General features: G+C 36.9%; 1 protein-coding gene across 1 annotated transcript; it reads right to left on the bottom strand.

The window, feature by feature from the left end:
* On the bottom strand, window positions 1–24,319 carry LOC129417498 (exocyst complex component 5). Its single transcript, XM_073869546.1, has 18 exons — window positions 24,145–24,319; window positions 23,200–23,294; window positions 16,083–16,230; window positions 15,076–15,270; window positions 13,585–13,649; window positions 13,056–13,084; window positions 12,861–12,970; window positions 10,545–10,589; window positions 10,261–10,401; window positions 8,673–8,755; window positions 5,883–6,092; window positions 5,622–5,769; window positions 5,399–5,507; window positions 4,079–4,199; window positions 3,904–3,989; window positions 3,671–3,780; window positions 3,338–3,553; window positions 1–1,497 (listed from the first exon to the last, which is right to left on the bottom strand). The coding sequence occupies exons 1-18, from the start codon at window positions 24,169–24,171 to the stop codon at window positions 1,309–1,311; spliced, it is 2,127 nt and encodes a 708-aa protein (XP_073725647.1). The 5' UTR covers window positions 24,172–24,319; the 3' UTR covers window positions 1–1,308.
* Window positions 24,320–24,427: the final 108 nt, after the last annotated feature.

Raw genomic sequence — 24,427 nt, 5'->3', positions numbered from 1 at the left:
GCAATTTCACACATTTTATTTTCAGAAATATTTGAGGATGAGTAGCTTTACAGATGATTTAGTTTGCATGTAGTGTCATCTTGAAGGTGAATTAATGTTTGAAAGCAGTACAGTGTAACAGAATCGCACCACTTAATTCTTTCTTAAAATCTAACACCAAGGTCAAGCTCAGGGGTCACAGATCTTGACCCCTGGTTTTTCAACAGAGGTGAGGAGTTCAACTAGTCATATGACATTGCTGCATTCAGCACATACCCATCAGATTAATGTGTCCTTGAATTAATAGTTTGTGACTGGAGGAAATCATACACTTCTGTTTTTAGATATTACCAAAAAAATCCCAATCAAGAACCTAATATCTTACAATATCGTACAAACAAAAAAGCTGTCATAATTTTTTTTTACCAATTATATGAAAAAATATGAATGTATGGCAGATTTTTGTTGTAAGCACTGATGAAGTAGTTACTGATTACATCGTAAACATGGTTGTTAGGTTGCAATTCACAACTAAAATCAAATATTTTAGCATGGAGCACATTAAAAACAAGAGCAACGTAAGTACATCAGATGGTGATCTAACATCTTTTATCATCATCATCATTAGAATGAACTCTGCTTTGAAATCAAGCTTAACATTTAACATAACAACAGACTTCCTATATTGACGTTCAAAACCATCATTTGTCCTCTAGTTTAATTATTTTATAAGTATGAAATGAAAATAGGACTGAACAGGCTTTCAAAGCATGGCAACATTCATATAACATCTCCATTGTTCTGTTTAAAAGAGGAATTTTCACCCCTTTGTTGCCATATGTGTGCACAACAGCCTGAGCAAAACAAGCCAGGCAAGCTCACTGATCCAGAGCAGTGCGCTGAACTGCCCCTCTTGTCCCAGCAGAGCCACAGAAGATGGATTTGGCACAATCAAAATAAAAGCTAATAAAATTGAGTCTCTAGACCACCCAACTCCAATGGCAGAATCATTTAAGAGGTCCACCTCAGTTCATTTAACATCATGTACAAAATCGCCCTATAAATAGCCTTTTATATTCTCTGTATTATAGACTTATTAATTGTGCCATGTACAAAAATGAACACCTTTCAAATGAAATAGGCAACTTAAAGCTAAAATGGAGTAAATGCGAAATGTTAGGCTTTAAAATTGTTACTGTTTTGTTCTTTAAACATAAGGTTTAATTACAGACAAAGCCACTGGAGATTGGCCTCTTGTATATTTTTAAGCAGTTCTGAATGGACGTCAGTAAGGTATGCTGAGCGCTAATTGGGCAGGCCTGCCAGTCATTAGCTAAAATGTCGGCCCAGTCTGGATGAGCGATAGTCTACTCTTAGCTGGACGAAAGCATGGAGGAGGTTCCTGTCAAGGTTGGTCAACTGCTCTCCAGAGCACACCTGCTTGAGGTTGTCCGGGGCAACAACCAGGAGATTACACAGAGCATGAAGTGTGTCAAAGAGCTGGAGCACAAGTGCAACCTGTGGAGGGTTTGTAGTCAAACATTAGTGTTAAAAAGGTAACACAGGCTTTCTAACTATGAAACACTTTCATTTGTTCCTCCAAAGATAAATACTTACCAAAGATAAATACTGAATTAATACATACCTACCTTTTTTCAATGCGTGCTCTTAATCTTTGTATCTTAAATGTGTTAGCATTTAGCCTAGCCCTATTCATTCCTTAAGGGCTCGTTATAGTTGTGCATAGGGGATACGGCGTAGCCGTGACGGCATAGGTTCCGCAACGGTTTTCATTTATACTTTTGCGTCGACGTGCAAACACACGCGCAGACCGCTGGTAGGCAGTATCCACGCGTGTAACCACAGTAGCAGTGCGACCGTCAAAGAAGAAGAAGCTTGGCAAGTTAACCAACAAACAAAGAAGAAACAGCAACTTGTTGTGTAAGATTTGAGAAGACCAGCAATTATGGAAGTAAATAAACAGCGACTTTTGTTGCAGTTTGAGTTTAATCACTCCTCAACTTGGCTCATTGGAGGGTCTGTTCTTTCATTTGATATATTGTATGTTTATATATTTAAAGAAAAACATTATCTGGAAGACATTAAACTTTAGTGAAAATCATGAAAAATGCTGCCGCTGGCTGGCATCTTTTTTTAAAAATGCTGGCGGGGAAAGAGTTAAATTGTGAAAACATGAAATGTTTGGTGTCTTCTAAATTCATCCCTGTTTGGATCCTAAGGAATAAATGGGAGTAGGCTAAATGCTAACACATTCATGACATGCTGTACAAAGATGAAGTGCAAGTAGGGATGCACGATATATCGGCCGACATATCGTTATCGGCCGATAACTGCTTATTTTTTAATATTATCGGTTATCGGTCTGATAGCAAAATTAGGCCGATAAATGATGGATTATTTTGGTTTGTTGAACCACTTCACTTGCTCATTGCTGGCCATGTGGAGTTTTGATTGGTGCTTTCTGTGACATAGCACGAAGATGACACGTGTTGCGGGCTTAAGAAGAGTATGCTAGTCTAGCGCAAAGACAAGATGTCCCCTGTCTGCGAGATTTTCATTGTGAAAATAATATGAATATTTATCGGCCTATAGATATCGTTTATCGCCCCCCAAATTTAAAGAGTTATTGGTTATCGGACAAAATTTCCATATCGGTGCATCCCTAAGTGCAAGCATTGAAAAAAAGTATATATTTATTTGTCTAAATTGAGGTAAGAACATAGTAAAATATTAAAAAACGGTGATGTTTTCCTTTAAAGGGATACTTCACTCATTTACATTAATCTTTGTATAGTTAGAACCCCAGTCATGTTTTTGAATGGTCATGCATCATTTCCCCAGTTGCCGCTGAGACAGGAGAAATACAGATTTCAGTGTTGCACTTCATTCTTTCAATGATGTAAAAATCATCATTTTGCATCATTGAAAGAAGTAAGTGCTATATCTTTGTTGAGGGAGTGAGACTACAAACACCCCTTTTCTCGGTCAAATAGGCACCAAATTCGAAATGTATGTTACATTTCAGCTACAAATATGACGCACTTTCAATAAAGATTAATGTTACTATGGGTTAAATGCTCCTTTAAGAAATAGTTTCTGAACTTCAAATAAAAAATAAAATGTGATTATTTTTAAGATAATTTTATAATGCTTTTAGCTATCAAACAAGTAGCACTTATTTATCATGAACATCCATTCTGCTGAATTCTGCAGTTTCCCAAACAATTAGCGCTTTAAAACTATAAATACATTTTACAGCTTTGTGTGAGTCTGCTTATAATGAAACAGTTTAAAGTGGCCAAAAATAAATCCTATGAGACCTTTGTCTTCTACTCACCCTGAAATCTTTGGCGCAGCGGCGGTACTCTGCCACATCACAGATGGCTAGCATGCCACCCATGGAGCTATAGCTGAACTGCTGCAGGTGTTCATGGATTAGCCTGTGGAATCTCACTCCCAGCTCCGTCAAAACTGTATCCACATTCTTACCATCCATGGATCTCCTCACACGCTCCACCTGCTTGCTCACGTAGACGCACACCTTTGAACAAGCCTTCAAGAAAGAGCATGAGAAAAATAAAAAAATGTATGGCTACATAAATTGAAAATCTTTTTTAAATAAAACCACAAATACAATTACTAATTACTATCCATGCATTTAATTTCTTACTGCAGTGTACTGTATCATGACATTGTTCTCATCTTCAGGTCTGAAGTCTGTTTTCTTCTGCTCAGTGGCCAGAATTTGCTTCATCTGGCCAATCATACAATTCAGTGTCCTAACAAGACAACATTACAAAATGTACACTATATTTAGCGGCCTAAGTCAACAAAAATGAGGTTAGAAATTGGCCTAAATAAGAATCAATGCTGTTCAAACAACTAAATTAGTTTTGAACGTCCGATCAATTCCAGTGTCAAGCTTCACCTCCATCTGTTCGATCACCTCTTTCTTCTTGTGCAGGCACTCCGTCAACTTAGGAGAGGAGCTAAAGGGGTCAAAAGTCAAAACAGATGTTATAGGAAAGTCAACATGCAGAAGAGGTATAGCCAAAGGATAAAAACGAGTCAAACTCGCCTGATAAGAGGCATGAGATGATCGTTAAACTGCTTATCGAAGAGGTGGAAGATTGTGTTGGCCTGCTGGACCACATCCAAGAAGTACAGGTTGGCATTTTTGGCATCCGCAGATGGGATGGCTGTGTAATAAAATAAGCACAATAAATGTTCATTCTGTTTAGGAATTTTCTCTATCAGAAACGTCCTACTGATCTTCCTACTGCAAGTATTATCTCTGTACAGTACATTGAAAAACCTATAGCGTTGCCTACTAGTTAGAACAACAATAATGCCTTCAAATATGGAAATATAAATGCAACTGTAAAGTACACAACTATTCCTAACATTCACAAACTTATTGATTGAAAACATACTATACGGGTGATTCTCACGAAACCATTGAAACACCACGGCACTAATGATTTTAGCTTTAAAATGTGTAATATAGTAACATTAAAAAGCATCAGAATTAACACAATACTGTGTTCTACCTTGCACAATGTGTGATTTCAACATAAGAATTTATATTTGGAAATTTAATCTCATTTTCTGCTGAAATTCTCATTACCGCAATGTGTCCGGCTGTGTTTGAACATGCGTTATGTTGTAATTTAATCAAATTAACACAAAAATATTAAGAAAATAAATAAATGGATGTTTTGCTAGACTACTTTAGATGACAGAAAAAATATTTACTGAATATTCATGTATAATAATAATGAAGAAAAATTAGGAAAATGATGTGTCCATGCCTGATGTTCTCATCCTCCGCAACACTTTTTGAGAACAGTTTAAGCACACATACAGAATTTTAATAAAGTTTGATTTTGAGTGACCAAGCACATGGACCAGTTACTTCAAGATGGCTACCAGGTAAGATCATTTTTTACAGTTAATTTGAAATATTGTCTTGTCAGAATGCTTACACGACATTTTGATTATCATTACCGCAACAGATGCTTATTAAATGTTAATTTAATTAATAGAAGCATAATACTTTGATTTTAAATGCATGTGCAGAATCTCCAAATTATGTTCTTTCAGGTTTGTCATGTCATTTTGAAAATATGTCAGTGTTGATGTTTTCTGACTGTTGCGGTAATGAGATTTTTTAGGACTAATTTTTTAAATTATGTTACAAAAAGTGTTAAATGATAAGTAAAAGTTTTTAAATTAATGTTCCCATTTACTCCAGACTTTGTTTTTCAATGTCTGGTGGGAAAAAAAGTAAATTTAAGCAATTTTTACATTTTCATGCTTGACATGTTTAAAACCAAGTTTCCGTGAGAATCACCCATACACAGGTACTTGGCGACTCAAATGCTTTGGCCAGGCATACCTGAAAGCCCAATCTCAAGGGCATAGTCTATATGGTCCACACAGAGATAATCCACCAAAAGAAGAAAAATGGAGAAAGCATTCTTTGGTAGATCTGCAGGGTCAGACAACTGTGAAAAAGACAAGTATTTAAATCATTATTCATTGTATTTATAGTCCTCAAATTCCTGCATAAAAAAGAAAGGAGAAATTTCACAATTCAGATTCATAACAATGCTGTGCACCTTGTTGCATCTCTCGAAGGCATGCCGGGTTTCCTGTAGCAGGTTAACTACAACCTCTTGTGAGAGCAAGGTCTCTCCATGTGTATCAATGCTGGGCCCCAGAGGCAGGTTAGTGCGCTGTCTGATCCTCTCTTTTAGGTCTTGGATACTGTCAAAGAAAGAAAGATGGAGAGGAAATGTGACGTAAATTGGGCAAAACAGCCCTAAGCTTCCAAAGCAAATTTGTACTTCCGTCTAACAGGACAAAATCCAGATCCTTACCTGCCCGCACCTACGGGACGTTTTTGGTGGTTCTTTGAGTCGTAGAAGCGCTGAAGAATCATGCTGCTGCGGCTTTGCAGATACTGCCGTTCCATATCAATGTAGCTCTCCAGATAACACGAGAAGATGTTCTTTATCAGCTTAGATAGAAATGTGTGTTTGTCTGAGCCCAAGTTAAAGTCTGAAAGCTTAGCAGCCAATGCCGTTGTCCTGCAAATAACAGGTAAAATACTTCAAAATCATGGCGATTGAAATCGAATTGGTGCCAACATCCTCAGGCCACATAACTAAAATCAGAAGTTCCAATTTGTTTGGCTGGCTATGATATTTTGTCAGAGGGCATATTTTTATCAATCCACCTGGAAAAGTCATCAAGTTTCTTACAAGGAATACAATTTCTAGAGCCCGACCGATATATCGGCAGGCCGATATTATCGGCCGATATTAGGCATTTTTTAAACTATTCATATCGGCAATCATAATGGCCGATAAACGAATATTAAAAAAATAAATAAAGAAACACGGTCGAAACAGCCTTCAACCATGTCATGAGTGTTGCCATTGAATAGTTTGTCCACCAGAGGGCACTTTACAACTACCCTGTAGGCAACACTCGTGTGTAACGCGTCACACACCCTGCAACCTGCTGATTTCAGCCAGACCAGGGCAGAGATGACAGCGGTTTAGTTGATGGTGAGTTGGTCACGAGACATACATTGCTTGAATAACAATAAAAAGAACATCCCAATCAGTTCTCTTAACTCAAATAAGCATGACAAAATTTGTGACTATCATGTCCAGTTTTGTTGCTGTTAAATAAGCCGAGAGTGAAGCGGAATTACCTAGTAATGTTACGTTGACTGACTGTCCTTTTAACTTTTGACAATGCGACTGAGGTATTTCTTTAATAGTGTGACAGTTAAAGCAATGAGACGTATCATCTCTCCTTAGCCTGTTATATTGAAAATGTATGTTTTACAATTTGCAGTGTGACGTTATTCTTTGCTAAATTATGTCTCGTCATAGACCTGCTAATGCCAGTATCAGTGGAAGACCGCTAACGTTAACGAGCTTGGAAACCACAATGAACGTATTCTGCCTAAATAAAGTAATGATTACTGTATTTATAACTAGCATATCTCTGGTTACAGTCCCTGCATTGTAAAATGAAAGTTAGACTTGCGGGGAGTGAACATTTAGACATAGAGAACAGGTATCAAACGTAGCTTTTGCATAAAAGTTCGCTTTTCTTTTATACGTGTGTGAAATTCACTGACGCCAAGTGTGCGTTGCAGACTGTCATTCAGCCGCAGCATTTACGAGTCACATAATGGATTTAGATCGCTAAATAGTAGGTTTTAGAAGGCAGGCAGCAACTGATGATTGAAAATGGTTTGATGTAGCTTGATGGAAAGAATTTAAAAAGTGCAGGTAAAGGGATAAGCAAGCTGACATTGTAGTATACCGGAATATCAGACGAGTTTTTTTGTCCTAAAAATAGATACAAAAAATAGGGCGTCGTCTTATATTCGCGATATAGAAAAATTCACGGGGGGAAAGCACAACGGAATTCATCTGAAATAGTGTCTGAAAAGCAATCCATTAAGAAAAAAACAGCTCTCCCTTCTAATATGCATTTAAAATTAGAGCAGCAACATAAAATCTGTGTTTAACTGAATTAAAACGCCGCACGTTTACGGTTAACTAAAACTTGCTGAGAGAGAGAGAGAGGGGCAGGGAGAGAGAGAGAGAGAGAGAGGTGCGTGCGCGAGAGAGGCAGGGAGAGAGAGAGAGAGAGAGAGGATTAACCAACTTTTATTCCTCTTCATTTATAAATCATACTGATTCACAATAGAAAATAATAAAAATAATTATATATTCAATATCAACTGACCCTCAAATAACACACATAAAATATCTTTAAAACACCATATATCATGAAACAGCATTTCATTATTCACAAGTTTATAGTAAGCAAATTCAATTTTGATTCTTCCACCCACTAGTTTCCTAAACATCATTTCCACATCAATAGTCCCAAGTTTATTCCCTTTATTTTTCCTCGTTTTCCATATTGCTAATTTTGCTGTGCCCAACAAATAATTTAATAAGCATTTCATTCTTCTCATTGAATACCTATACTTAACTCCACCAATAAAAAGAGAGAGAGAGAGAGAGAGAGAGAGGTGAATGCGTGAGATGCAGAGACAGAGAGAGAGATAATAAAAAATTTAAATAAAATTATTTTCTGGTGAAAACCCAAAAATACATTTGGAAAATGGGGGGGTCGTCTTATATTCGGGGAGGCAATATAGTGACTAATTATTACACACGCACACAAACATTTAGGGATGACCTTTATCTTGTTTAATATAAATGATGATGATAGTAATAATGTGATCATTAATTTTTGTGATTATTACGGTCAATAATAATAATAATAATAGAAGTAATAGTTGTGGCTGTAGCAGCAATCGGGTAGGGAAATCTGTTAATGTTTTGTTGCGCGTTTCTGAAAAAAAAATATCGGCCGATATATCGGCTTATCGGTTTTTAAAACCAACAAACATTTGTATCGGTATCGGCCTTCAAAATCCTTTATCGGTCGGGCTCTAACAATTTCATTTTGCTTATTTTTAACTGTCATTAAATTTTACATGTCTCCTAGTCTGCGTATTATGTAAAACTATGTTCAGTAAAGTAACTGCATATGAACAATCCATAGGTGTAACAAATACACTGTTTGATGGCAAAGTAAATATTATACATTTAAATAAAGATAATCAATACCTTGTATAGAGGTCATAGAGGTTTTTGAGGTATTGCTCCACGTCAGAGTTACGGGTCTCATCTAGTTTTTCTTTGACATGAGCCTGAAAACAAAACATAGTTCAGTTGATTTGGTTACTTAGAGATGACTAACAGGTTTGAAGCTACAGTAACTGGATGTTAAAATACCAGTAAAAACTAGAGATGCACCGATATATCAACCAATAATCGGCATTGATATACTGTTATACTTTATTTGTCACTTTGGTTTTTTTTTTCATATGCTTATAATTTTTTGATTTGTTTGTAATTTATTTTTCTTATTTCCCTTTATTGCTGATACGAAGATTATTCGATCCGTGACTCAAAAAATCCAATAAAATCCGTTTAACAACTATATTGCAAAATTATGTCATTTAAAAGTAGACATTGAGGTCCACCCGATTTCACAGAGGTCCACTCAGTTTAAAATATCTGCCCTCACCACTGGTCCACCCAATTGCGCGTCTGAGATTTTGGTTTCGGTTTAAAAACATGCATGAATTAGAAAATAAATTGCAGGACTTGATTGATGTTAAAATAGTTATTAAGAGAGATAAAGGTCGGGACCTAAGTGACGTTAAAAGAGTTTAAGAGCGATACGACTCGGAAACGATCTCTCGCACTGACTAACACATGACACAATGACAGTTTTAAAAATATCTGTTTTGACAAGAATTTACACAGATATAATCTGATGTGTAACATTATCAAGAAAGAAACAAGTTGAAAATATATTGATATTGTTTTTGAACCTTAAAAATATCTTTAACTGGATTTTTATCCAAATTATTTTTGCTGACTCTTTCACTAATAATAAACATACATTTGCATAAATCATCTTTATTTGTCCATGCCTATGTTGATAAGGGTATTAAAAACTTGAAACGTGTTAAATTAAGGTAAATTTAGAACAGATAAAATGCGCAATTAAGCTGCAATTAATCACAAGTTAACTTATGACAAAACAGATCACAGGTGCACGATTTAAGCCACATCCACATTTAGCTCTGGTGTGTGGATTATGGTGAAAACGAATGTTTTGTAGAGATTTACTGCATTTGTACCAGCTATTATGGCAACCCCTAACTGCACAAATTATGCCAGTCTTTCATAATAAACATTAATTTGCCAGTGAAAACAAAACTCGTGTCACTTGCAATACGACTACTACTAGCTTTAGTGTCTCACCAGAAAAGTCTTACACAGAGGATCTCGAAGATGGCAGCGCCCACATTTACATAAAAAATAAAGTGAATAGAAAATGTAAAGAAACATCACTAGTTTAATTTTCAATATTAAATGGTCACTATATGAATAAATAACATTCAGAAAATGTAATCTTTAGAATTAAGTTAATGCAAGTTAATATAACCACCAAACTGGTTATCGGTATCGGCAGATATCAGTCTTGAATAATCAGTTATCGTATCGGTGGAAATATGTAATATCAGTGCATCTCTAGTGAAAACTAGATATAGTATGTATATTTGACTAACAAAAAAAATTTGTAACACTATATGATAGCAAGATATAAAACATGTTTTGTAATGTCGTGTGTGCCTTTTACCTGTATCTTGTTCTCAAAGATACTCTGAATGAGTTTAGCCATGACGGTTTCTGGACTGCAGAAGACCTCTCCAACCTGCTTATTAACACGCTGACAAAGAAGGGCTATGTCTTCAAAAACATCACTCCTCATATATGCTCCCTCTTGACGAGAAAGACAAGCTACTTAGTAATTATACACACATTCCTTAAATTATTAATGAAAGTGCACCTAGAATCAAGTATAATCTTGATGAAATTAACAGAAATAAATTATTATAAATTATTGTCCTAACTAATGCGCACCTCTTGACACTGCTTAATGTAGACGTCCACACAGTGGGCATAACCCTGTTAAAGAAAGAAAGAATTACAGATTATATATTAGACACATATACAGAAAGTTCTGATTTGGGTTCCTGCAGCTGAGTGGTAGAGTATTGAGTTAGCATCGCAAAACATTTGTGGGATCGATACAAGGAAACACACATACTAATGAAATGTATACCTTGTAATACACTGTAAGTCGCTTTGGTAAAAAAAAGTGTCTGCCAAATGCACGAATTTAAATGTAAATGTGTTATTTGCAACTAATTTACCTCAGTAACACTTTTTACTGTAATTTTACTGAGTGATAAAGGATATTCAAAAAATAAAAACAAATTAGAGTTTGATTTTATCTGCACGTAACTGACTGGATAATGAAAAGTGGGTGTATATAGTGGGAGAATATAGCTAGACTTGAATACGAGTTCACAGTTTAAAGCGAATAAATACTATTTTCCTTTTGCTTTTTTAAGTATTTAAAGAGCTTGGTTCCAAAACGAGATAACTCATTTTTTTGATTGTGCATTTCAATTAATATCAATCAAACTGCAATTGTTTTTTTTTATTTAAGCCTCCATAACTAAAAAAAAAACAAACAAAAATACACTATGGGGCGGTTTCCCGGACAGGGATTAGACTAGTCCTAGACTTAAACACTTTTAAGAGCTCTCCAAACTGAAAACAACTTGCACCGCCATATCTTAAAATACATCAGTGCCCTTTGTTTTACCTCAAAATGCACACAGGTAATGTTTTTAGTAAGGCATGTTTGTTAAAACTACTTATATTTCCTAATTAAACTAAGGCCTAGTCCTGGATTAAGCTAATCCTGGTCCGGGAAACCGCCCCCATGTAGCACAATAAACACAACAAAAACATTATAACATAATAATAAACATGTTTTGCAAAAAAAAATCTCGTTTTGGAACCAAACTCTTCATTGAATTTGGGGGCAGAAGGGAAAATTTACCACTCTGAGATCATCTAATACTGTGTTCTAGGTGTGTGACAAGAGACTTACTCCACCAGACAAGACGAGACACGGAATTGGGTTCTTTTTAAAAAAAAAAATTTATAGAGAAAGAGCACAGTGCGTTATAACCTGAAAACCACGCCCACCGGGGGGGAAAGCAATCCAACTGTTTCCATTGACTTTGTATTGCAAGAGGCCGCCTCCTTGTCATTTCTGGCTTATAACAAAAAACTGAATAATGCCTAAAAGCTGCTTTGTGACAATATGTACAGCTAACAAGCCAAAGAACCCAGAAATAAGTTTTTATAAGCTGTCGAGCCGTAAAACCCAGCCTTTAAGGAGAATAAAGTGGATCGCCGACTGCGTTTCCCCCGATTGGACGCGGTTTTACTGGTGGGAGTGCTGTGGGGGGTTGCCTGTTTCCATTTCTGTGTCTGGGCGCTCGTTTTTTGGGGTCGACAGCTTATAAAAACTTTTTTTTTTTTTTTTGGCGTGTTAGATGTACACCTTGTCACACAGCAGCTTTTAGGTATTATTCTGTTTTTAAGTTTAATCTGTAAATAAGTTTTTATAAGCTGTCGACCCCAAAAAACGAGCGTTTAGACACAAAAATGGATACAGGCAACTATTCATAGTACTTCTATTGGTGGAGCTGCGTCCACTGGGGGGAGGCGTGGTCGGCGATCCACTTTGTTCTCCTTAAAGGCTGGGTTTTACGGCTCGACAGCTTATAAAAACGTATTTCTGGGTTCTTTGGCTTGTTAGCTGTACATATTGTCACACAGCAGCTTTTAGGCATTATTCAGTTTTTTGTTATAAGCCAGAAATGACAAGGAGGCGGCTTCTCGCAATACAAAGTCAATGGAGACCGTTGGATTGATTTCCCCCCCGGTGGGCGTGGTTTTCAAATTTGCATAACTGCGCTCTGTCTCTATGGTGACAAAAATGCTCCACAGGTTTCTGTTCTTGAAATAATTGAAAATAAAAGAAGAAAAACCGATAGTGTGTGTGCAAATGCTGTCTATTGCCTTGGTTTGTAGTGGAGTCAGTGTCCTGTCGCAATATTTTCTCGTGCATGTGCTGTCGTATGCGGACTGTCCGCGCGGTCTCAAATTGCCGTCAAAAATGACGTCATGCGGACGCCGTGCGTACGCGAACGTCCCTAGTATACTTTCGGCTTTACATTTAATGCAAGATTTTCTCTTGGAATAATATTCACTAAGCGTTAAGAATTACACATAATAAATTCAGAAACGTGTTTAAAGAAAGTAAAAATTCTGAATTTGTGTTGACTTAAGGGGCTCAGAGTACATTCAACAAACCTTAAAATGAAGCAGGACTGCCGCCACCTCTCGCATGCGTCCAATCTCTCCTCTCCTTTGAGCTGCTGTAAACTCCTGAATTAACTGACGCTCAAGATCATGATATTTACCTGTCAAACACAAACATCACATATGTTGATACTGCAGCATATTTACCATATAGAGTAGCTATATTGCTATTTTGCAGCTGCTTACTTGCTATCTTGGCCTTGACATCAGAAAATCTAAAAAAAGGAAAAAAGTCAAATTAAAGTATATGAATGAAATTATTTTTAGCTTTGATGTGTCATTTGCATTTTTGTGACTTGATGCTGCTTCTTTTTTTGGCCTTCAATATGACTGGGACTGTGTGGTATGATAAGCAAATGTATATGAAGAGTTCAGATGCGAAACTGGCTAAGTGTGTCTGGCATGATTTCTTGTTAATTGGCATTTTTATCAGACTCATAATGGAAGTATTTGATGAACGTATAGTACGTGTTGAGAGTATTCGGTTACAGTCATTATCTCATTTTTTGACGGAGATGGGGTGTAGCGGCTTTTGGATCTGAACTCTTCATATGTATATACAAGGCGATAAAGAACTTGCATTAGCATATTCAAATATGCGAAGTATCTTTTTTGTAATATGTGGATATACATTTTTATGTTATATGAAACTGGGTTCTAACCAAACTCTGAGGTACAGTGGTTTGCAAGTGAACTCTGTCCACAGACTTCTTACCTATCAAACGGAAGCTCCTGAGCGATCAGGTGCAACTTTTGAATGATGTCGGCAGCTTCTTTTATCTGTTTGGGATGAGAACAGGCTGTGGTAAGTTAGAGCCCATGTACACTACAGGACAAATGCCTCAAAACATGAACCAAGGCAAGAAGCAGCACCTTTAAATCTGTGGATCAGCTTACGGTAAACTGTCCCTCTCCATATTCATTTATCATCTTTTTGTCCACCACAAGGACGATAAGAGCGAGTTCTACCCTGTGCACATGAACCTCATCATCAGCCCAACTTAACCCTCGTCCGTCAAGAGCTGCCCATCCAACACCTTACACTCACTCATGACTATTACGAATGGACTATAACTAATCCCTCACTAAATCACCTCCCATAATCTGTCCACCCCTGGCAGGTAGTAGCTCACGCCAAAAACAGGACCCTGACAAGAACCCTTCCACCTTTCCCTTCAAGCCCGTAGGAGAAGAAAAAGGCCCTGCCATCCACATATCCTCCGTTCCTCTCTGCTTTTCCTGCCTGCCTCAGCTAACATCATTATTGTGCTCCCGTGAGGTGGATCCATCCCTTTTCCGCTCTCCTCGCCGAGGTTTTCTAAGTATCTGTCCCCCAGCTAAGATTAGCTAAATCCCATGTAAGTGATGTAGCCGTCTCCCAGCAGTAGGGGTTTTTTACCGGCGCTTGTCTCCTTGCTGCCTAGGCCTGGCCCTCCCTTTCACAGGGATTAACCCAACCCTTCGTTCCTTCCTTTTCCCATTCCTCTTTTTCCCCTCTCAGCTATTCACCGGCACCTCTTTTTTTCTTCTGGAGGAGTGCTCATTTTGAGAAATATTGAAAAGTCTGCCGGGTATATTCCCACATGGTCTCTAGAAGCATGTTGGTGGCCTTATGCAAATAGCATCAGAAGATGTAAGACTTGCCACCCAGGGTTGGTCACATCAATACAAGGTAACTTGAGAGATTATGTTACAAAGTGGCATTTCCAATTATGCTGGTGCACATCAACAACTAAGGAGACATTTTGCATATTAACAAAATGTTTTTGCACCTTCACACAGTGGTGAAACCACAAAAAAAATATTAATTTAAATTTGAATGAAGAGTGAGTTAAGTAAATAAGTAATCAAAATCTTGAAAAAAAAGGCAGGTGTCAAGACCACATATCGACACTATATCATTGTACAATCTACTGATTTATTAAAGATTTGTTTACCTCATTGTAGCATTAATAAAATGAGTTTTGATTGCAAACTTTTGATATCATGTATTGTAATTTAAACAAAATGGCGGCCTCGGAGTGAAATTTTAAGTTGCAGTGTTTTTACATTTATTTACATTTTACATTCATAATAGTGGATTCCAGTGTTAATCTATTATGCCATACATGTGTTTATAGTTGGGGTACTCAAAAAAAGTCAAGGTACTCAAATATTAGTCCCAAGTATCTCTGATATATCCATTGTTGTGCTATCTAAATCTGACCTTTTCAGGATTGTTGAAGACATCACTGCGCAGCTCTCCATCCAGGAACTCATTGAAGTACGTCATGAGCCTCTGGGCTTCCACGGCCCTCTGTCTTGGGGTGTTCACTCCTTCTAGCTGATCCCCCAAATGGCAAACCTTAGTGGCCACATAGCTTATATGTTCATCAAGCTCCTGGAAGTGCTGGAAGGCTACCTAAATGTTCATAATAAGGAAGGTAAGATTATATTATGTGAAAAAAAATTGTCTGTACTGTTTTTTTTCCCTGAGGAACACACTGTAAAATGGTTCCTATAGATGTTTAGTTATGTTTGTTTATTTATTTATTTATTCTTAACGCCATTTTAGCCTCTATGGCTATATTCATTGCGAGAACTGGTTAATCCATACACAAGTTAATTCCCACACACATTGGGGGGAGAAATTGGAATCTCCGATTCACCTAACCAGCAAGGTTTTGGCCTGTGGGAGGTAACCAGAGTACCTGGAGTAAACCCACGCTGACACAGGGAGAACATGCAATTGCCACACAGAAAGGCCTCGCTTAAAGGAACACCCCGACTTTTTGGGACTTCAGCTTATTCACTGTATCCCCCAGAGTTAGATAAGTTCATACATACCTTTATCATCTCCGTGCGTGCCGTAACTCTGTCTGACGCAACCACCGCTAGCCTAGCTTAGCACAAAGACTGAAAGTAAATGGCTCCAGCTAGCATACTGCTCCCAATAAGTGACAAAATATCACCAACATTTTCCTATGTATATGTTGTGATTTGTATAGTCACAGCGTGTACAAATAACAAGGTCATATGAGAAATTTTATTAACCGTATACATACTGGGAACTATATTCTCAGAAGGCAAAGCACTGCTTCATTGAGTCCAATGGTAAGGAGCAAAGTTTGTGCAAGTGTTGCGCTAATCACTCCCAAAAAGTCGCCGTGTTCCTTTAATTATGATGTAAAGTTGTTTTAAAGTTACTAATGTATGAATGTAAAGGCCACTGACTTGGTTGCTTCTCTGCAGGTCCTGGACCTTGTGGGCAAACTCCTTGGCTTCACGGTGACATTGCTGCTCCAACTTCTCCACCTTCCTCTGGATTCGTTCATCTAGCTGTTGTAGCTCCTCAATGTGGTTGACAAACTCCTCCAGCAACCTGAACAACATGGATAAACATACATACATTTAAACATAAATTTCCAAAACAGTCATTCCAAATTTATGGACATAAATCCTTACAGATTTTTAAGGATCTGTAAGGAATTGATTTTTTGCAGCCACTACAGACATGTTGTCTAGTACTAATAAGACCTTAGTAGGATTGGCTACACTCTAAAAATGGCTGGGATATTTTTGAACCATAATGTGTAAATATTGGACAGAACACATGCTGGTTTAAAAATGACCCAATGTTGGGTTGATGTTATGCAACCATAGGGTATAATAACCCAGCATTGGGTCAATTTTAACCCATCGGTGTGTTCTGTCCAATATATTTGGGGTGGTGATGGCGCAGTGGATAAGACAGCTGCCTTTGGTGTGAGAGACCCGGGTTCTAATCCACTGTGACATTTAGAGTGTACTATTTAAGACCTCTCTTATTTTGATGGCATTTTTATTTTCAGTTATTATTCAGATACTTTATTGTGTTTATTTCATATGAAGAATTTTTTTGTTTTTGAAAGATATATTCATTAAATAAAAACCTTTAAATATGTGTTATGTGTATTTATATTTACTGCCAGGTAAACCTTGCAAAAAAATTATTTAAATAATCACAACAATGTGTGAAAATTATTTCATGAACAAACAAAACAATTTATGGGAATTAAATGTCAATGCAATAAAACAGACAATCTCCATAATCGCCAAAGCCCTAAAACAGGCAATTAATCGTCATAATTTATTAGACGAATAAACGTCAGCCAAATTTCATAATGTGTGACAACAATGTGGGAAAATAATTTCCTGAACAGACAAAAATGTCAAAGCAATAAAACAGACAATCTCCATAATCGCCAAAGCCCTAAAACAAGCAATTAATCGTCATAATTTATTAGACGAATAACCGTAAGCCAAATTTCATAATCGTAAAAAATATTTCATCATTTACTCAACTTCATATTGATCCAAACCTGTATTAGTTTCTTTATTTTGTTTAATACAAAATAAGATAAAACCTAATAAATGATGGTAAGCACACAGTTGACGTTACCTATTGACTTTCATACTAGGAAAAGCAAATACCATAGAAGCGAATGGGTCAACGGTGTGCTTACCATCATTTATCAAAATATATTATGTTGTGTTTACCAGAGTAAAAAGCTCATACAGGTTTAGATCGACATCAGGATGAATAAATGATTTTCAATCTTTTGGTAAACTATCCATTTAAGTAGTAAATAAATCATAAAAGCATTTTTGATAAACTGTCCCTTTTAAAAAGAAATAAAAAAGTTAATAAAAAGCTATGCCATTTATAAAAATTATCATGTAAAAAAAGCTCTTTTACATATACAACCCCAAAACAGAAAAAGTTGGGACACAGTAGAAATTGTGAGTAAAAAAGGAATGGACTAATTTACAAATCTCATAAACTTATATTTTATTCACAATAGAATATAGATAACATATCAAATGTTGAAAGTAAGATATTTTGAAATGTCATATCAAATATTGGCTCATTTTGGATTTCATGAGAGCTACACATTCCAAAAAAAGTTGGGACAGGTAGCAATAAGAGGCCAGAAAATGTAAATATACATATAAGGAACAGTTGAAAGACCAATTTGCAACTTATTAGGTCAATTGGCAACATGATTGGGTATAAAAAAGCATGTCAGAGTGGCAGTGTCTCTCAGAGGTCAAGATGGGCAGAGAATCACCAATTCCCCCAATGCTGCAGCGAAAAATAGTTTTCTGAGTTTCTCAGAGAAAATTGCAATGAGATTGAAGTTATCATCATCTACAGTGCATAATATCATCCAAAGATTCAGAGAATCTGGAACAATCTCTGTGCGTAAGGGTCAAGACCGGAAAACCATACCGGATGCCCGTGATCTTCGGGCTCTTAGACAGCACTGCATCACATACAAGAATGCTACTGTAATGGAAATCACAACATGGACTCTGGAATACTTCCAGAAAACATTGTCAGTGAACACAATCCACCGTGTCATTCGCTGTTGCCAGCTAAAACTCTGTAGGTCAAAAAAGAAGCCATATCTAAACATGATCCAGAAGCACAGGCGTTTTCCCTGGGCAAGGCTCATTTAAAATGGACTTTGGCAAAGTGGAAAACTGTTCTGTGGTCCAACAAATCAAAATTTGAAGTTCTTTTTGAAAAACTGGGATGCCATTTCATCCGGACTAATGAGGACAATGACAACCCAAGTTGTTATTAGCGCTCAGTTCAGAAGCCTGCATCTCTGATGGTTTGGGGTTGCATGAGTACGTGTGGCATGGGCAGCTTACACATCTGGAAAGGCACCATCAATGCTGAAAGGTTTATCCAAGTTCTAGATACATATGATCCCATTCAGACGTCGTCTCTTTCAGGGAAGACCTTGCATTTTCCAACATAACAATGCCAGACCACATACTGCATCAATTACAACATCAAGACTGCGTAGAAGAAGGATCTGAGTACTGAAATGGCCAGCCTGCAGGCCAGATCTTTCACCCATAGAAAACATTTGGTTCATCATAAAGAGCAAGATGCGACAAAGAAGACCTAAGACCGTTGAGCAACTAGAAGCCTGTATTAGACAAGAATGGGACAACATTCCTATTCCTAAACATTGGTCCTCCTCCAGCTGTTCCTTGTATGTACATTTAACTTTTATGGCCTCTTATTGCTACCTGTCCCAACTTTTTTTGGAATGTGTAGCTCTCATGAAATCATAAATGAGCCAATATTTGGCATGACATTTCAAAATATCTCACTTTCAACATTTGATATGTTATCTATATTCTACTGTGAATAAAATATAAGTTTATGAGATTTGTAAATTATTCCATTCCTTTTTTACTCACAATTTCTACTGTGTCCCAACTTTTTCTGTTTTGGGGTTGTACATGGCTTAACTTAAATTCTATAAAAGCTCATTTTATTGCTTTTCCTTTGTCAGATATTGTTCAGAAGGGCTACGAAGATTGTTACCAGCAACAAGAAGGTGAATTGCTGACAAAGTCAATTTTTTACCCAGAACTCTGTGATCATTTTTAGACACTAGTCTGGAGGCTTTGCCGAGCATTCCAGAAAACACTCTTTGTGTTCACAGAACACTGGAAAAGGATCCATTTCACACTTTGATTTGCAAGATGCAGGCTTACGTCCCAAATTAAGTTAGCTTGGCTAGCATGTAATCTGTGGGGAAACGTTATATAAACCGGACCAATCACATGAAAACGCCTGAAGCTCTGTTTCCATATGCCATATCTGGGCTGAGATTCATTTATCTTTCATGAATACTTCTTTAAACGGACTCTGAAAACATCCAGGAGACTGATCTTAAACTGGAAAATGAAAAAGCGTCCAAGTACAAGTAGAGCATCATATTTGTCAAGATCATACAAGTACTTACCTCGGCAGCAAATCAGCTAATGGCCTGTTACCATAAATTGTGTCTCTTTATAACAATGTCCTGCCTTTGCTGTGTGTGTGTATTTAGGAAAACTCACATATACATCCGAAAGCTTCGTCAGCTGCAATTCAAAGAACTTGTAGGACAGCAAAGTCAAAAGCTCCAACTCAGCAAGTTTGGATTCTCTGGGTGGTAGCAAAACATTCTGAAGTGATGAGTATATAATCTCATATCACCGTAATTCCCTAAACGCTGCTGGCAGCTTAAGTTCTTTTTCCTCTCCATCTCTTTCCTTCCAAATTTGTTCTTTTCCATCATTTGTGAGTCAATGGTTCGCCCAGCTCACAACAGCCTCTTCATGGTCGGTTATTTGAGAGCTCAGTGTAAAATTGGGGACGATGTTTCTGCTCTGGCAGTCAAAAAGCACTTTTGCAATGCTTTTATGTTGAAGTAAACTTCTTGTCGTTTTGATGCTTTTGTCTACAACAGTTACATGATTGTCAAAATAGTCGTTCGAACAATATAATATGTTTTGATGATGCACACGGTACATCATCATAATAAAAGAGATTACTTTTATGTAAAGTCTGGCCTAGATGTAAACTACTGATTTTTTGTGTTGCGGAAGGGACTTGAAAATGCAAAACATGTTAAACAGAGCAAATAACATTAAATACAGGCGACAACAGTAGTGTCCAACTTTGAACAATTGTCATCTTCAAATATTAAAAAAATTATTGTTTGCATTGTAATCATGTATGTATTGGTGTGTTAGGAGTATACACTAAAGCAGTGGGTCTCTGAAATTTGGCTCCCCTTGTGATGTCAGAAGGGGATAATATTGCCTTTTAATCTGCACTATCCAACCACAGCACTGCCATTTAGTGCAGAAATCAGCTCATTTGCATTTATAAGGACACACCTAAAACGGCACATTTTTGCTCACATCTACTGAGTGGCAATTTTAACATGCTATAATAAATTATTTATATGGTACTTAACATACGTACTCTGAGGACACCAAAGATTTATTTGACATCTTAAAAGTATTGTGAAATGTCCCCTTTAAATGTTTATTATTTCATAATAAACAATAAAGTTCGATCTGAGTTCAGTTACCTTTTGGGTCCTTTTAGGAGGGTCTGAGTTCACTTGGTTTGTTCACATATACACCCTGAACTGCTCTGAGAGCATTTGGAGGGCTCAAACAAACTAGTTGTGAAAACACCCTCAAAAAGAGTGGACTGCAGCTGGAGTGAGTGCTTCAAGAACCACTACGCACAGACGTATGCAAGACATGGGTTTCTGCTATCGCATTCCTTGTGTCAAGCCACTCTTGAACAACAGCGTAAGAAGCATCTCAAAGACAAAAAGGACTGGACTGCTGCTGAGTGGTCCAAAGTTATGTTCTCTAATGAAAGTAAATTTTGCATTTCCTTTGGAAATCAGGGTCCCAGAGTCCGGAGGAATAGAGGAGAGGCACACAATCCATGTTGCTTGAGGTCCAGTGTAAAGTTTCCAAAGTCAGTGATGGTTTGGGGTGCCATGTCATCTGCTGGTGTTGGTCCACTGTATTTTCTGAGGTCCAAGGTCAACTCAACGCAGCCGTATACCAGGACGTTTTAGAGCACTTCATGCTTCCTGCTGCTGACCACTGATCTATAGACCATTTCAAAAGATGTAAACAACAGTGGTCCAGAAGCACTTCCTGTTTCCGTTTTTTAACACTAGATAAACGTTGGGATAAAATAAACCAACAGAAAATATAAACCTGAATTAACTGAAGTTAAACAAACATCTTAAAGATAATAATATATGTGAAATAAAAAAAATAACTGTCACAAACTGTAACAGGAAGTGTTTCTGGACCAGTGTTGTTTACATCATTTGAACTGGTCTATATAAATGACTGGATTGCGCATAGAACGCTTTTGTAACAGCGTGAGGTGAAGCCAGCGCAGAGTTCGAGCCGCCATCTTGGTATACCCAACTGGCAGAGGGCGTCATTGACTTCCATTCAAAATCATGTTTTAAATTCACCCGCTTTACAGCGTATCAGTCACGCAAGATTATTTTTAGAATATGTGTACGTAACTTAACTGTTAATTCTGCTGTTATTTGCAATGTTTATGTTTTAATCGGGCAGGAAAATGGATTTATAAAAAACCGTTAAGGTGAGTGTGTCTGTTCCGTTCTGTTAATGACACGGGTATAAATAAAGTTTTTTTTGACATTCAGCTACACGGTCAGCGTTATTTCTCTAAATAAGTTTAGGTAACTTGTAAGTTTAGATAACATAAAACCAGCAAATTATTGCATGCACATACGGTACAAAGTATGATTATTTATTTAGATTTCAGAATGAGCACGTTTGTCATTAATACTAAATATGCTGCGGTCTGTCTTCAATTCTGAATGTATAATAACTGATTAAAAACTAAAATGTACAACTTTCAGTAAATAACTATGTACATGCTTAGGACGTTTGTGTTGTAATAATGTATAGGGTAACTTCAGATATAAAAACGAAGACTAGTAAAGTGATGTTTTATCATTAAAATCTTATCGCGTCCATTGATTTAATAGAATGTTTGGGTATACCAACATGGCGGCGCGGTGGCTTCACAGTTGTGACGTCATGCGCAATCCAGTCATTTATATAGATCAGTGCTGCTGACCAACTTTATGGCGATGCAGATTCGATTTTCCAACAGGACTTGGCACCTGCACACAGTGCCAAAGCTACCAGTACCTGTTTAAGAACCATGGTATCCCTGTTCTTTCTTGGCCAGCAAACTCGCCTGACTTAAACCCCATAGAAAATCTACGGGTTATTGTGAAGAGGAAGATGCGATATGTCAGACTCAACAATGCAGAAGAGCTGAAGGCCACTATGAGAGCAACCTGGGCTCTCATAACACCTGAGCAGTGCCACAGACTGATCAACTCCATGCCACGCCACATTGCTGCAGTAATTCAGGCAAAGGAGCCCCAACTAATGCTCATACTTTTCATGTTCATACTTTTCAGTTGGCCCAGATTTCTAAAAATCCTTTCTTTGTTTTGGTCTTAAGTAATATTCTAATTTTCTAAGATACTGAATTTGGGATTTTCCTTAGTTGTCAGTTATAATCATCATTTAATCAATTTAAAATAAATAAACATTTGAAATATATCAGTCTGTGTGTAATAAATGAATATATTATACAAGTTTCACCTTTTGAATGGAATTAGTAAAATAAATGAACTTTTTGATGATATTCTAATTATATGACCAGAACGTGTAGTTATAAGAGTTCCAATATATTCTGCTGACTGTTCTTCTTTCACTATACAGTCCAGTGCAGACATAAATAACAGTTTCATAAAGACATTCATATAGTGACACAGCTTATATGCACAAGTCTTCATGCATACAAATCAAGTAAGTTATGTCCTTCTGGGAAGGTGTTCCAGTGTGCTTTTAAATGATAGTGTTGGTGTTTACTGACAATTATTATGTATAAAACAAATCATAAATTATGTTGTGAGTGACTTACTTTTTGGGGTCAAATGCCTCGGCTCCTCCTTTAGAACCTCCTCCAGGAGTTCTCCAAGCCAGTCTCTCAATATACTCATCGGCATCAAATGGTTCCTGGTGAAATTTATATTGTAAATATTTTTTTTAAATTCAAGTATGAAGTTAACATCACAGCAAGTTAAAGGGGACATTTAACAAGACTTTTTTAAGATGTCAAATAAATCTTTGGTGTCCCCAGAGTATGTATGTTTAAGCTCAAAATACCATATAGATAATTTATTATAACATGTTAAAATTGCCAATTTGTAGGCGTAAGCAAAAATTTGCCATTTTTGGGTGAGTCCTTTTAAATGCAAATGAGCTGATCTCTGCACTATATAGCAGTGCCATGGTTGGATACTGCAGATTAAGGGGCGGTATTATCCCCTTCTGACATCACAGGGGGAGACAAATTTCAAATACCTATTTTTTCACATGCTTGTAGAAAATTTTTTACCAAAACAAAGTTACTGGTTTAATATTTTTAACATTTTCTAGGTTGATACAATCACTGGGAACCCAATTATAGCACGTAAACATAGAAAAGTCAGATTTTCACGATATGTCCCCTTTAAATAATGAAAAACAATCGATTAAAATCGATATTGCGTATACATACGTGCGAACTGTTTTGAGCTATAATTTCTACCTTAGGGTATTTAAATATAAACAGTGTAGGATAGTATCAATAGCTAAGGATTGTGAGCCAATATAGTGTTTTGATTAAGTATTGTTTACCACCAATGCAACTCAAAATGATTACATGCAAAATATTTGTCAAAACTTGACGATTTAAACACGTGCACTTAAAATGCGCACTTAATATGTGAATTTAAAAGCGAGACACGCATTTTAAGCTATAAAACAGTTTGTCTTAAAGCTGTAACGCAAACCGTGACATATATCATTGAATTATCAGACTTACCTCGAATAACTGAGCTGTCGTAGCCATATTTGACAGCGCCTAAATATAAAGACGTGCCCGAAAACAACCCTCAAAACTGAGAAGTTTCCCCTATAATCCCTTTTCTCCTTGTATATTTCTATTTTGAGTACAGTTGCTTCCTGCATCCAGCTGCCATGACCGGGCCGGAAATAGAAAGAAAGGATACAAGGAAAGGATGTAGCTATGTGCTTGCGAACGGGTCTCGAATCAGTTTTTAGGTTTCATTTGACCGTCTTCTAAACCAGTCAGTTTTGTTAAGGCT

This window comes from Misgurnus anguillicaudatus, chromosome 7 (assembly GCF_027580225.2).
Source record: "Misgurnus anguillicaudatus chromosome 7, ASM2758022v2, whole genome shotgun sequence".
In the NCBI taxonomy this organism is placed as follows: domain Eukaryota; kingdom Metazoa; phylum Chordata; class Actinopteri; order Cypriniformes; family Cobitidae; genus Misgurnus; species Misgurnus anguillicaudatus.
This window is presented reverse-complemented; position numbering and strand designations above follow the sequence as displayed.